We start from the raw sequence: 14,823 nt of genomic DNA, 5'->3' as shown, positions 1-14,823 counted from the left end.
CCAAGCCCCTGTGCCACAGCTTCTGGGTGACCTGATGGAAAAGGGGGTAGCCAAGAAATTCTACCTCTCCATCACCCTGGAAGATGTTCTCACCCTCGAGGCCCTCATCGACACTGCAGCAGACATCACCCTCATGTCAGCCAGTCGCTTCTACCAGGTGCAGCACCTAGCCGCCCAGAAGAACAAAACCCTCCAGCCGAGGAAATGCTCTTTGGACGTGCAGGCATATTCACCAGTGGGCACCAGGATGGATCACATGATCCCCCTCAATTTGTCCATCGGCCCCATGAATGTAATGCACCCTGTATACATTTCCCAACTTGAGTCCATTCCATTCCTCATTGGGAAAGATTTGCTGAACCGGTTCGAGCCATTGTTAGACTTCCAACGTCAGAAAATTTGGGCTCAAGTTAGAGAACCGCTGCCACTGTGGACACCTGACACAGCCACATGGGAATGTCAAACCCTGGCTGTCTCCTCGGACCTCACTCCACACCATGGAGGATACCTGACTGGAGATCACTGTCACGAAGCAAGAGACCCATGCCAGCATCATGACTCCTTCCTGTGCAGGTTGGACCCTACCCCGGGATCCTTCTGCCCCAAGATCAGGAAGGCACCAAAGGGGGGTTACACACATAAACACACACACACAGATAACCATGGAGGCCAGCACTCCAACTTTTATTGCCCAAAGATTTAGGGACCTACAGACAAGCAGAGAGGACCTAATGGACAGGGGTCCATCGACTTGGCACACAACCCCCTCCCCATACATTCTGCCTTACATATCACTCACCCAACAGACAAACACCCTAAAGGAAGTTTCATTTAAGTTTGGCTTTTGTATACCCTGTATATTGATTTACTCACGACTACTAGTCTCAATATACAGATAGGTTATGTTTGTATGTGTCCTTAGACAATCTTAGTGTTTTGTGTGCCACCCTTATAACCATGTTCACGGAGTATCACCTACTTTACCCCTTTGCACTTGAACACATATAATTTTAAATAAATAGATAGGTATAGCTACCATTGTATGTATGTTCTCATGGTATACCAGAAGAATCTGGAAAATTAGTGTAACCAATGTGTCCTAACTTTTAGAGAGTCTTCTTTGTTAAACCCCCCCCCCTTCTCTTCCAACATTCCTTTGTGGTCCTTATCTGATCTTGGTGGACCGTTACCAAGTTTCTGTGTTCTAACATACTATATTAAAAAGAACTGAATTAAGGTGTATCTTATCCATTTTGGAGAAGATCAATTAGAATAAGCCACACCAACCAAGATATGTTGTGTCCAGATGTGCAACTTATATTGATATTACCACAAACTAATGGCCACGGCTATCTATGGATAAGATGTGCTGTTTGTAATATGAATATTTGATGTAATGTCTGCACAAAGTGTAACATCTGTTGAGGTGCAACCCAGAACACCTGTATCCTATACTGATGTGAATCAGTCACATAGATAAAATAATTAATTGTTTAATCAATTAATACAGATGGTATGAGGTATGTACCTGTGAAGCTGGTATGGCAAGTTTGGTGTCAAACTGATTGTTAATCACCCCTGATTCCAAATCTTGTCAGTGATTACCATAAAAGTGGATGTATCAAAGGTTATAACAGCTTAATGAAAATCATCAGTAAAGGGAGAATCAGTCAAGTCATAAATCCCAAAAGGACTGATACAGACCCCCTTCCGAAAGCCCGCCAAATGGATGGCCAGCCATTGGGCCAGGAGTCGAATTCCTGGTCATCCCTATTCATGAACTTTAGACCATAAAAATCTAGCACCTCAGAACAAAGGTGCGCAGAGAATAACCGCCAGCCCGAAGGAGAACATCAGCCGGGGCAAACAGATCATCAAGCGCAGAAAAGACCATCAGAAGAGAAGAGAAGCCCATAAGAAGTCCTCCAGTGAAGGCGCAGCTGAACAGAGAACAGCACCCAAGACAAAGCTTCACCAGGAGAGAGAATCCAAAGGGGCTCCACTGCACTGCTTCAAACGCCGCGCCTTCCTGAGTGCCATCGGCTCAGTAGCTCTGCCATCAACTGCCAAGACCCCCCCCCCCCACTCTTCAACCAAGTAAACCAACTTCCTTTCATTCTAACAACTTAAGCTGTTCTGTTAACCTGCTATAAGACTTTAGGGTCGTGTTTCCACAAACTGTGCTTGCTTTGCAGAACAGTATTTCCCATTTAAGGTTACTCATTTAAATCCGGTCATTGCATTTTCATAATTACATCGTTTGTTTTATTCCGTTATTTCGTGTTTGTTGTTTGTGTTAGGTGTAATGTCTGTCTTATGTTAGTTGTAGTGTTAGTTAGGAATAAATGCATGTCTTTTACACAACTTTAGCCTCCGTCATTGAGTACTCACACTAAGTTCCTGCCTCTGTGCGATCTTGCTACACACTCTGAACCTCAAACTCGCCTGAAACATCGCAAGACTCTCTCTCATCGGCCGTGAGGGGAGCTTCGCTACCAATCGTTTACATTACCTGGTGATGCAGCTCGCGGGATGAGCCTTCTAACCCAGGTTACTAAGCGATACTGGTAATTAGTGAATCCCATTTAAGTCTCACATTAACAGACTCACAGGGATACCACAATTGAGTTTGGAGGAGCCGACCATTCGGCATAACAATTGATTAATAAACAGCATTAAATAGTAATTAATTCAACTTTAATTAATTCAAACATATTGGTGGAGATATTAAAAATTACCTGAGCTAATAATTCCTACACTTATGAGGAAAATTCGATCAGAACTCGAACTTTTTAGTATTCGATCCAGAGTTCTGAACGGATTAAGTTCAAGTTCTGAGGTACATCTGTATTTTACAACGAGAGTGACAAAATCACAAGAAACTCTGTACAGTAATGAGATGAAAAATGAGAAGTATGCAGTAAATGTGCCAGTGTTAACATTGTGTGTTTATATGGGTCCACACTATTCAGTGTTACCTTTAACACTTTACAGTGTGCAATGAGTGTTGTTTTTACAGTGTTAATATTTTTTAACTCTTATAGTATTCAATTTACAGCCTAGAGTGTTAAGACAATGTGTCTCCACCTCTTCCCAAATTGCAAGCCCATATGGGGGGCACACAAGTATATAATGGATGGCCCATATCTGCCCCATTTTAATGTACTCTCATTTAAACTCATTTGGGCATTAGGCTGCTGTGTTTTACTAACCCACTATAAAAAGAAAGACTAAGACCAACATAGCCTTTTCTATTTTTATGCAAGTTTTATTTCAGCTCAGCTCCTGGTAACTAAAAAACCGTGCTCATGTAAGTTGGAGAACATTGAAAAACCGTCATTATTAATGTGTTTATTTAAGCATGAATAACATTGTTTTTTTTCAATGAGAGTGTGAAAGAACCAGTCAAGCTCTCTTGAGACCCGCCTGTGGTATAAAAGTAAAACGTATGGTACCAGTCACCAAACACAGATTATGAAACCAATGTTTTTTCTAGTTAAACCATAGAGGCTACACTATCTCACCTATTCACTGGCTAGCACACAAGAGTCATTTCTGTGGTTTTTGTTCTCTTGCCCTATTCACCACAATCACGGTGGATTTAAAAAAACAATCTCAAGTCAAAAACAGTACTTTGTTATGCTATGCAAATATACATCCAGCACCATTGGTCTGCTGGAGAGTGGGCAGTACCAAGAGATGTACAGAAAATGGTATCACAACTGTCCTAAAACCTTTCCACATATGTTAATCATCCAAGGGCAGGACTAGCAATCAAATACACCACCACACCATTAAAATATATACCACTCTTGAAATGTGTCCTGTACACCTTCAAGAGCTTTTTCTCTGACTCAATGGCAACAAGCTATAAAAGCACATATAGAACAAGAAAAAGCTGTAAGGTCCTTTTTGGTCAGAGTCTTTCTCATGATGGTGGATAAATCAGGGATGGCTCTTCTGATCCTCATGCCTTCTTGTGCACATATTAAAATGGGGCGGATATGTGGAGGTGGAGACTCTTTGACTTAACACTGTAACAACGGAACACTATAAAAGTTAATAAATATTAACACTGTGAAAACAACACTCACTGCATACTGTAAAGTGTTAAATGTAACACTGAATGGTGAGGACCCATATAAACACCATGCAGTATTAATTTAACACTGGCACATTTGCTGTGTATGTGCTAAAACACTGAAGTATGTTTGGCATCTTCAAAGATACACCACAGTGTGTTTAATGTTTTACCAGGAGCTGCTGCTTTATCCTGCTTTACTTTAATGATTCATATCTATTAATTACACTTAAACTTACCTGTTAGGGCACCCACCAGAATGATGGGAAATGCAGTTCTCAAGGTGATGCGTATAATTAATTGCCCTGTAACTGCAAAATGAAGAGTTAATTTTAAAATCAAATAAAAATGGGATAATTTAAAGGATGTTGCATTCAGCCCATCACACATCACAACAGCTACACCTAATTATAGGAAAAATATGTAGCAATGTCAGACCATTAATGACCATTCATTCCATGAGAACAAATTACATTCAAATTCATCATACCTGATCATGAGCTGTTAGATGATAATTTTACACACATTAAAGACATCTTTATTCAAAGTAAAAGTCTGTATGACCCACATTACAGTAAGAGCTGGACAGTGCACTGAGAGAACTCTAATACCAACAGTAACTGGGATGTGGGAGAACCAGCAATCATATGGAAAAATGTACTAATGGATTGTATTAATATGTTTTAGTGCATGTTTCATAAATTACAGAAATTTGGACAAATAGACAATTATTCATTCCTAAATTCTTCTGTTGCTGTGATGCTCCTGGATACATCCTCAGTGATGTTCCTGGAATCACCAGGGGCCTCATGTATAAACGGTGCTTACGCACAAAAATGTTGCGCACGCCTGTTTCCACGCTCAGGTCGAGATGTATAAAAACTAAACTTGGCGTACCGCCACGCACATTCTCACGGCAACCCCAGACAAGGCGTACGCAAGTTTCTGCTCGATTTGTCAAAATGGAGGCACCTACTGGCAAAAGAGTGCTACTGCAGTTTCACTGTGTCAGACTCACAATCATGACGCTGACTTTATCAAATACACCGACATTAATTGTATGTTGTTTACAAATGTACGGCAGCTGATTTTTTTTTTATCAATTTGTAACAATAAAACAGTGCAGAAAATGACAACTATTACAACTACCATGGCAGCTCCTGCGTTATTGGAAGACATAGCTTATAATGATGATGATGACTGGCTTCTAAGTCGATTAAGATTTCCAAGAGCAATCCTTTTGGAGCTGTGTGCTAAACATTACAGTATTACAAAAGCAGACGATGAGGAATTACGCTATAGGCTACCTGTTCCTTTACAAGTTCTGTCCACTCGCGGGTTCTTAGCCACAGGTGCTTTTCAGCGAGAACTTGCGGACCGATCGGGTATTTCTCAGTCAATTCTGAGTCGCGCCATGCCGGCTGTATGGGACGGCATAATTCGCTTGTCACCCAGATATATAAAATTTCCTTACACTGTGGTTGAACAGGCAAATATTAAAGCGCAATTTGCAGAGATGTCCGGTTTTCCCAACGTAGTCAAAGCTATCGACTGCGCGCACATTGCTATAACCTTCAGTGAACGAATTTGCTTATGTCAATGAAAGCACTTTCACTCTATTAATGTACTCTATTAATGTATTGGGGGCACCTCTTGTACTGTTGTCTGTAAGAATAATCAAACAGAATAAACGAAAGTAACACCGCATCTGCGCCCTACGCGTTATTCATAAACATGCAAGTAATTCAAACAAGTATGGTACGAGAAAAAATCACCCGCGATGAGATCGGCGTCCCCCTCACCCGATAAAAGTGTGTCTCCAATCATCGCAGCAACTAGTTGCTCAAAGGGTGTGAGACCGGGAATTCCGCTACATCCACCTGTGCTGTTAAGACTCTTAAGGTGAGCGGCCATTCGTTTTTCCTGCCGTCGATTTTAATGTCCTACCACTTCTTTTTAATTTCGGCCACCGTGCGAATTTCGGAACCAACACTTTAAACTGACTCCACCACGCTGTGCCACTCCATAAACTTTCGTTTATTGCTGATGCCACTTATAGCAATAAATAATATCACTTTTCTTTTCTCAATTTCTGTTAACATAACCTCCACTTCGCACTCGCTGAAATACTTCTTTTTCCCTCGTGGTTTATCCATTGTTGTTTAAGAACAACATAGAACAAAGCGGGCGTTTATATAGATTTACATATGCAAATATACATAATTATGGGCGGGTCGGGGGGGTGGCTGTGGGCTCGTTCACGTACGTAAAATTTCACGCTCATTCGGATTTATAAAGGGAATGTGCGTAGATCTGTGTTTACGCACAGTTTTATGCATCTGGATTTTTTCTTGCTTACGCACATTCCTAGTTTTGTCCGTACGCCATGTTTTAGTGCGAATTCTACGCACGTCGTTATACATGAGGCCCCAGGTGTTTCAGGTCATTCAACATCATACACCCTCCTCCAGGTGATCTGGCTGGGGCTGATCAGACCCCAGCTTGTGTCCCAGTGGCTAAATGGCTACTCTTCCCCCAGGACTCCTCTCTCTTGAACCACAGTCATCTTGAGGCTTTCTCTGCCGCATCGATGGTGTTGTGACGTCTCTTCCTCTCACCTTCAATGCCCGACCAACTGAAGACTTTAGTTAAAGATCGGGCTATAAAGCACCTGCAGCCGACCTCGACTTTGCTCTCCATCCACCTTGGTCCCAAATACCAGCTGAGGTTCTTGCTGCAGATCTTCATTGCTCCCCTGCTCTAGTGAAGGTGATGGCCAGCCTGTAAGGCCGGGAATGTTTAGGCCATTCTGCTCCTGAGCTGATGCCTTCACAATGGCCTTCAGGAGCTGGTCACGCCTCCAACAGCAGCGCCCCTCACTCACTTCCTTTGGGCAGCATCTTAGGATGTGCTGCAGGGTTCCTTGCATGGAGCACAGAGGACAGGCTGGTGTCTCTGCCTTTCTCCATTTGTGTAGTTTGGATTGGCTGGGGAGCATCATAAACAGCCTGGATGAGGAATTTGATGCTGTGTGGGTCAGCTTTCCACAGCTTAGCCCAGGTCACCTTCCTCTTTACTTCATTTTACAATCTTCGCTAAGCCCCCTGTTGCCTCATTCCCACCATCCCACACAATGTCTCCTCTTCCACTGCTGCTCTCACTTCCCTGCTGGACCAGGAAGTTTTCCTCCTCCCATTTGGTGATTAAGGTGGGATGTTGAGAAGGATCCTAGTCCAGCTCGTCCTTGCATCACCACTCCTACCATTATCTTGTGATGCAGCCTTGACTCGGCTTGCAAAACAGCTTCCTCCGCCCTCCAGTTCCTGCCAGTCCTCACCATTATCCCAGCTCTGACGACCTTCAGATCACTCGACCCTCTGCACCACACGTCTCTTAGCTCTTGTGACCTTGAAGTCCTCCTCCAAGCACTTGAGTATCAGTCACAGGTTGTTTTTTTTTTTTCCTTACACCATGAGATGACATACCCTGGTTAATATGTCACCCATGAGTTAGAATGCTAGGCTCAAGGACACTTGCACTGTGCAGGTGGAGGCCTCAGAGTTTCCTGTAGTAACAAGGACCTTGATTCAGATGCAGGCAAACAGTCATTTATTGCAAGGAGCCTTTGAGCACGGTTAGGCTATGGGACGGAGTGACCTGACATAATATTATCACGCTGATAACTGGTTTAGTTAAAACATTGATTCTTCTGTGTGGCAAAATAACCAACTTTCCAATAAATGAATCGCACAAAATAGGCAGCTGTGAAACTGACAGGAAGCGTATGCCTTGGGGATGCCTGATCGAAGTGCAGGGGGGCAGCGGTAAATCTTACTGATCAGGCTGGGGGCAGGAGTGCTGTTTGTAAAATCACTGACTGGGGGAAGTGGGGTATCACCCCTGTGGATTAATTTGCCAAATTTAAGTTTATCTATTTCCTCTATTGCCATGGCCCTAGGATGTAGTCTAGGATAGCCAATGCCTTACGTCACTGCTGAGGCTAAGGTTAGTCTTGAATTTTTGAATACGCCTATTTAATTGTGTTCTCTCTATGTCTGTTCACTATGTGTCCACCACTCTAATGGGATAGTATCATAGACACCGGAGATGTAATGTTAGTCTTGTATATTTGTGTCATTTTCTTCCTCTGTTAGGCTACTTCGTGCCAGTTCACTTGGCAGTGAAACACCACTGTGCAGTACCCCACCAGTGTGAAAAGAAAGCTGGATTGCGCAAAGTCTCAAAGTAGGAATAGTCCATTACAGGTGGAACGGGGGGAAACTATGTCTATCCTGTTTTGATGACCATAGAGAGTCATACTGCTCAGGCTCCTTGGGAGACCTAGCCATCTCCAGAGGTGGCTGCTGACTTTCCTCACCAATGTCTCTACTGTTGTGATTGGCGCTTCATAAACCAGGAATGGCCACAGAACTCTTGGAGGAATACCATGCTGGTACAGCCCTGCTTTAAATTACCCCAGTAGGCCAGACCGGTTCACTGACCTCAGCCAGCCATCCAACTCAGTGCAGGTGGACTTGATGGCTGCTGTATCCTGCTGTGAAGGATCCAGTGACATCCTAGGACTCACTTTGAGGTTACTGTTATGTCATTCATAAATGCTCTGATGTGTGGCTGGCATTGGGCAGTTTCTGTTTTTTGTACTCTGGTTCAGCAAATTTTGTGAGCATGTTCATGGCAACAGAGAACAGGATCACAGAGATAATGCAGCCTGTGAGGATCCTGATCTCAGCCTTATTCCAGCCTGATATAACAGCTCCCGAGGAGGCTCTCACCCTGACACTGCTGCTGTAATCCACAATGAGATCTCTGACTACAGGGGACATGATGTTCCATCAAAGGCAGCTGCACCGGCTTGTGTGGAATTGAGCCATATGCATTTTCCAGGTCGCGCCACAGGACAGACAGATTGCCTTTGTTCTCCCAGCCTCCCTGATCAGCTGTGTCACCATTAGTGATGCACAGATCGGCTCTGACTCCATCCGAATCCTGATGTACACATAAATAATCCACCCGCCACCCACCAGAACTAATTATTTTCTCTGATTTAGAGACCCACACCCAATCACACATTATAAGTATTTCTCAGTGGGATATAAACATGATGATCTGGTAACATATTACACTGAATAAGGTTGGCTTTAAATAAACATTTATTTATAAAGTAAAAGTTCTTCTCTTGGGGTTATCTCTTCAAAATTAAATTCTTCATGTCATTACAGCTTTCCAAATAGAAAACAATTAGGAATACTAATACCAAGTAACATATACCATACCCAGCCGTTGACTCATCATTCTTCAGAGAATCACGCAATGCTGAGAATGATCCATGTCTAATTGTGGTTAATTCTAAAATCCTGTTTTTTTTACAATTTCTTTGCAAACACTTGTATTTATAAACAGTGACAACCGCATGTAATATTAAGTGTAGGAAATAGAATAGGAAATGTGGAAATATGTAAACATACGTGTAAAGAATTTCCGATATGGAGCCATATTAATCAACACCAGGATGTACAGCAGACTGATGGCAGTACCAGTAACAGCCTCTTCTCTGGATCCTGGGAAACAGTTAACATTACGTTTTATTTATTTAGCAGAGTCAGAAAATACCTGAAGTAATTGATCGTTAAAGTGCTTACTCAAGGGCTCAGGTGTAAAATCACTGTCTGTCATACCCCACATCCCTTCTCCCTTATTGTCTCTGTTGTTTACTTGTTGATCTTACTTGTTTAATCTTGCCTCTCGTTACAGCCCCCGTGTGGATCACCCCAGATGCCTCTCGTCTGCTCCCTCATCAGTGATGAATATAATGCCTCCTTGTCTTGAGTTCCCCAGTCCAGTCATTGATGTCGCTGCTTACATGTGCTCTCCAGTTTGACCTGTGCTCTCACCTGATCCTCACGACCCTGTTTTGAGCCCTCGTGGTTTGGTTTCTTTTTGCCCTGCCTGTAATTTCATTTAATAAAACCGACTTTGGCTTTCCCCATGCCTGCCTTCGCTTCCATCTAGATACCGTGCCCATGGTGTGATACTGTCGAATTTGGGATTTGAATAAATGACCCTCCAAACACAGACAAAGCACCCTAACCTGCCGAGCTGCACACCATTCTGGGGAGATGCAGAAAAAATTTAGAGAATTCTTACAGTATTTATGTAGGTAGCCATAGAATTGCTCCCTGTTTTTCTAACTCCTCTTTCTTCTACTCTGCTGAACTTTGCATTGAATTTTATGTTACCTGTCACTTCATTACTGACTGCTAACTTCTAAAATTCTATTATTAGTCACCAGTAGCCTCTGCTATTTTAAATAGTAACTATATATTTCAACATCAGTGTGCTTCTTGGAGAAAAGCAGGTGCTCATTCTGAGCAAACACAAAATAATTCTCAATAAAATAATCTTTTAGGAAATACATATCAAACTAGAAATTAGTTAATTTATGAAGGAAATGTATTCACCTTCAAAGTGAATCACCACAGTATAGATTACAAATACTAAGAACATAAGAACTATACAAACGAGAGGAGGCCATTCGGCCCATCGAGCTCGCTTGGGGAGAACTTAACTAATAGCTCAGAGTTGTTAAAATCTTATCTAGCTCTGATTTAAAGGAACCCAAGGATTCAGCTTGCACTACGTTATCAGGAAGACTATTCCATACTCTGACTACACGCTGTGTAAAGAAGTGCTTCCTTAAATCCAGTTTGAAATGTTCTCCCGCTAATTTCCACCTATGGCCACGAGTTTTTGTATTTGAACTAATGCTGAAGTAACTATTCAGTTGAACAGCATCCAAACCTGTTAGAATCTTATAGACCTGGATCACGTCCCCCCTCAGTCTCCTTTGCTTGAGGCTGAACAGATTTAGCTCAACTAACCTTTCCTCGTATGACATTCCTCTAAGACCAGGAATCATTCTTGTGGCCCTACGCTGCACCTTTTCTAAGACCGCAATGTCCTTTTTAAGATATGGTGACCAAACCTGCACACAATATTCTAGGTGAGGTCTCACCAAGGAATTGTATAATCTTAGCATTACCTCCCTTGACTTAAACTCCACACACCTGGAGATATACCCCAACATCCTATTGGCCTTTTTTATTGCTTCTCCGCACTGGCGAGAATGAGACATGGAAGCATCAACATACACACCAAGGTCTTTCTCATAATCAGCTACCTTTATTTCAGTAGGTCCCATAAAATACTTGTACTTTATATTTCTGCTCCCTACATGGAGTACCTTACATTTGTCTATGTTAAATTTCATCTGCCAGGTATCGGCCCAGTCACTAATTAAATCAAGATTCCGCTGTAACTGCTGAGCCGCTAGTTCAGTATCTAAGTATCAGCCTCAAATTACAGAGTCACTAATTCATATAATTAATCCCCAGCAGGTTGCTGTTTATGCTGCTACTGTTTATTTCTTATTGCCTGCACAACAAAAACAATGTAATCTGTCTCTTTGTAAAGCTTCTTTAAACCATATTCAATGGGCTCACCTTCAGTTACACCCCACAGGATGAATGCTGCGGAAACCATGACTGGTGGAACTATGACATGTGAGCAGTGACTCAACAGAGCCTGTCTGCTTTCACCTGTAGACAGAAAGTAGAACCAAAATATAAACTACATACTCTTTAGCATTAGACGATGGTTCATGCAAAGTTTAATGATCTACAGCCATCCTCAGATGGTCATTCTGCTGCATGCTCACCTACAGACACCCAGGATAGACTGTCCGTCTCACCAGATGCAGCTCCTGCATTATTTTTAGTATAATTTCAGTGAGGACATCAGCTTTGGTTCATTCTTTTGGTTTGCAGGGGTTTATAGTAATAAAACTTTCTGAAATTATTCATATTCACATATATGTGTTTGTTACCAGAGACTCAGTATCAAAGTGTGTTAATTATATCACAGTTAAGCCCTGCAATGGACAGGCACCCTGTGTAGATACAGTCCTGCCTGATGCCCCATGTCTGCTGAGATGCCCTCTACAGGATAAGTGGCTGCAAACATGGATCCACTGATGTCATCATAATTACTAGAAATGACAGAGCAGATGCTACACTTACCTCCACTTCTTAAATGGCTGACAGATAAAGCACCAGTAAGTAGGACTACAGGTGTGACAGCGATGCACAGCCCCAGAATTAGCCAATGCAGGGAGGAATAACCTAAAATATTCATAATTACATTCCATTAGTCATTTTCTAAAATATGCTGTTTGTCTTGCTGCAGCATAATCAACACGTCCACACCATTTAGTCACACAAAGTGGAACAGAAAGTTATGATTAAATCTTTGTCCATGGGTGTGTGATTCCTAACTATTGTTCAGCCTGAAAACATACAGATTTAATATATGAGATTTTTCATGTTCCCAATTACGATTTGGATATATTTACGCAACATGTCACAAGGGGCTGTTTAACTGTACAGTGGTGCCTTGACTTACGAGTTTAATTCGTTCCGTGATGGAGCTCGTAACTCAAATTACTCGTATGTCAAATCAATTTTCCCCTTTGAAATGAATTGAAATGCCATTAAACAGTTCCGGACCACAGCTTTTTTTTGTTACATGTCTTTAAATAAGAAAGATGTGCTTATAAATAATGAGTATTGTATAAAATCACAATACAATACAATATACTGCATTAAATTAGTTTTATCAAGTATAATGTACAGCATTTGCCTTGGAGATCAGATGATTTGAAGATGTTGACAAATGTGGAGGAGAAACTGAATAATTGAATTTTATTCGCTGATTTTTGCCTGTTTCGCCACGCTTTCCTCACTTTCATCTGCAGGGGTTTTTGATAAAAATATGTCCACTGTGAGCTAACCGCTTAAAGTGAATGAGTGAGACACGGGATGCTGGGGGTATGTTGCGGCGTTCACTGCGCCAACTAGTGGTGGGGTATCTGAAGCTGGCTTGTAACCCGAATTTTAGCTCTGACCTCAAAGCAGAAAATCAGCCAAGAGACGGCTCATATCTCGAAAAACTCGTTAGTTGGGACACTCGTAAGTCAAGGTACCACTGTATTACCCAGTCACACAATGTTATGTACAATTAATAAAAATACAATGTTATTACTGCAGTTTTGTTCCCAGTCTCACTATCGTGGTCTCTGTAGCTCCTAAATGAATATTAATAATAAAACCATAATTACACAATACATGTATCACTCTAATAAAATACCTTTTATGACAGAACTGAAAACTGCACTAAAGGTGAAGACTGAAAGAAATATTCATTCATTCATTTAATGCATTTTCTGTCTTTAAAAGTGAACTAAATTTGACCATTTATACTATTACACAGAGCAGATTAAACCCTACGGTATATGCAAAAAGGTCAGTCTGCAGCAAAGCCACTGACCCTTAGTGGAACGAATATGTGATTTAATCACCCATAACTATGTTGAGATGCATGTTAAAACCAGTCCTTCTAGTGACTCACCCAGTGCTGCTATCCTGGCAGTAGTACTGGTAGAATCAGTATCTGAGTGGACTTCACACCTGAACTCTGCTTTGTCTTCAGTCCTGACTTTCCTCAGTTTCATTGAGAAGTTTCCTTTGGGAATTTCCTCTGTGAAGAATTCAGCTCTTCCAGAGTATCTCCCATCCTGTGACTCTGGTCTGTTCTCTCCATCAGCGAACAGAAGCACTAAGATGTCACCGTCATCATCTGTCTTTATCCATTTCACCTGAAGCTCTGTCACATTAACATGGGTGTCCAGAGAGCAGCTGAGAGTCACATCCTCTCCAGCATGTGCATAGACAGGCTCATCTGCACCCGTCACCACCAGCCGCTCTGGAACAAGAACAGGCAACCTTCACACAACCTGGCAACCTGTCACCTCAGTGTTTTCCTCTCCTATTCTGAGATGAAACTTAGGTATGTGTGATTGTTTCCATTTCAACATACATGACTTTTTAAATTATGACACTTTTGACATACGTGACTCAGAAGAAGAATTAAGTGATACGCCAAGTCCCAAAAACCTGAAAAGTACAGTTTGGTAACTGTCTGGATTTCATCAGCAGTAGCATTGATTTGGAAAATCAAAATACCATATACTGCAGAATCATGTATGAACAGTATGATGGTATGAAAAATTATATACCGTCCAATCCTATTTAGACGTATCCTAAACCAAAGGAAGTATATTATTGTATGTCATCGGTTATGTTTTAAGCTATTTTGTGCAGCTAAACCTATGCCAGCTGTCTAATGTCGTTATTTTGATATTTTAATTTCAAGCCTCGATTTAAACACCTTTTTGTTGTTGCTGCAGGCATTTCAGTCCTGAAGGTAACTAAATAATTAAAAAAGTGTTTGTTATATATTATTGCCTCCTTGTCATTTTCCTCACTTTAAACAGCAGCAGGCCAATGCTGCTGCTTTCATCTTCCACAGTCTGTTGCACACAACTGGCATCGTCTTCTGCATGATGATGGGCTGGGTCTGCATAGGGATGTGAATCCCCATCACTGAGGCGATGCCATGCACATCTCAATGCATTGGCAATTATCCGATATATTAAAGATGCATATGAAGCAACTACTATTGCAATACCATATGATTCACCCCAATTGTGATACAGTGCAATTCAACACAATAGAATAGAATAGAATAGAATAGAATAGAATAAACCTTTATTATCCCACGAATGAGAAATTTAGGTGTTACAGAGCTCTTATACAAAAGTAATGTAG

The 14,823-nt window shown here is 41.7% G+C and overlaps 1 protein-coding gene across 8 annotated transcripts in view; it reads right to left on the bottom strand.

The window, feature by feature from the left end:
* LOC111841526 (uncharacterized) overlaps positions 1–14,823 on the bottom strand; it is a 120,728-nt gene that overhangs the window by 88,364 nt on the left and 17,541 nt on the right. For 6 of the 8 annotated variants that reach the window (XR_011993960.1, XR_011993962.1, XR_011993961.1 and 3 more), the window contains exons 3-8: positions 13,565–13,918; positions 12,178–12,279; positions 11,817–11,861; positions 11,602–11,697; positions 9,568–9,660; positions 4,321–4,392 (exon numbers count right to left, since the gene is read on the bottom strand). Coding sequence is in view for 1 of the 8 variants with exons in the window: in XM_072718483.1 (XP_072574584.1) it covers positions 4,321–4,392; positions 9,568–9,660; positions 11,602–11,697; positions 11,817–11,861; positions 12,178–12,279; positions 13,565–13,918 (762 nt within the window). In the remaining 7 variants the exon portion in view is untranslated. The remainder of the gene's footprint in view (positions 1–4,320; positions 4,393–9,567; positions 9,661–11,601; positions 11,698–11,816; positions 11,862–12,177; positions 12,280–13,564; positions 13,919–14,823) is intronic. The other 2 variants (XR_011993965.1, XR_011993963.1) reach the window with 2 other exon arrangements.

The sequence above is a fragment of the Paramormyrops kingsleyae genome, chromosome 12 (assembly GCF_048594095.1).
Source record: "Paramormyrops kingsleyae isolate MSU_618 chromosome 12, PKINGS_0.4, whole genome shotgun sequence".
Lineage (NCBI taxonomy): Eukaryota > Metazoa > Chordata > Actinopteri > Osteoglossiformes > Mormyridae > Paramormyrops > Paramormyrops kingsleyae.
This window is presented reverse-complemented; position numbering and strand designations above follow the sequence as displayed.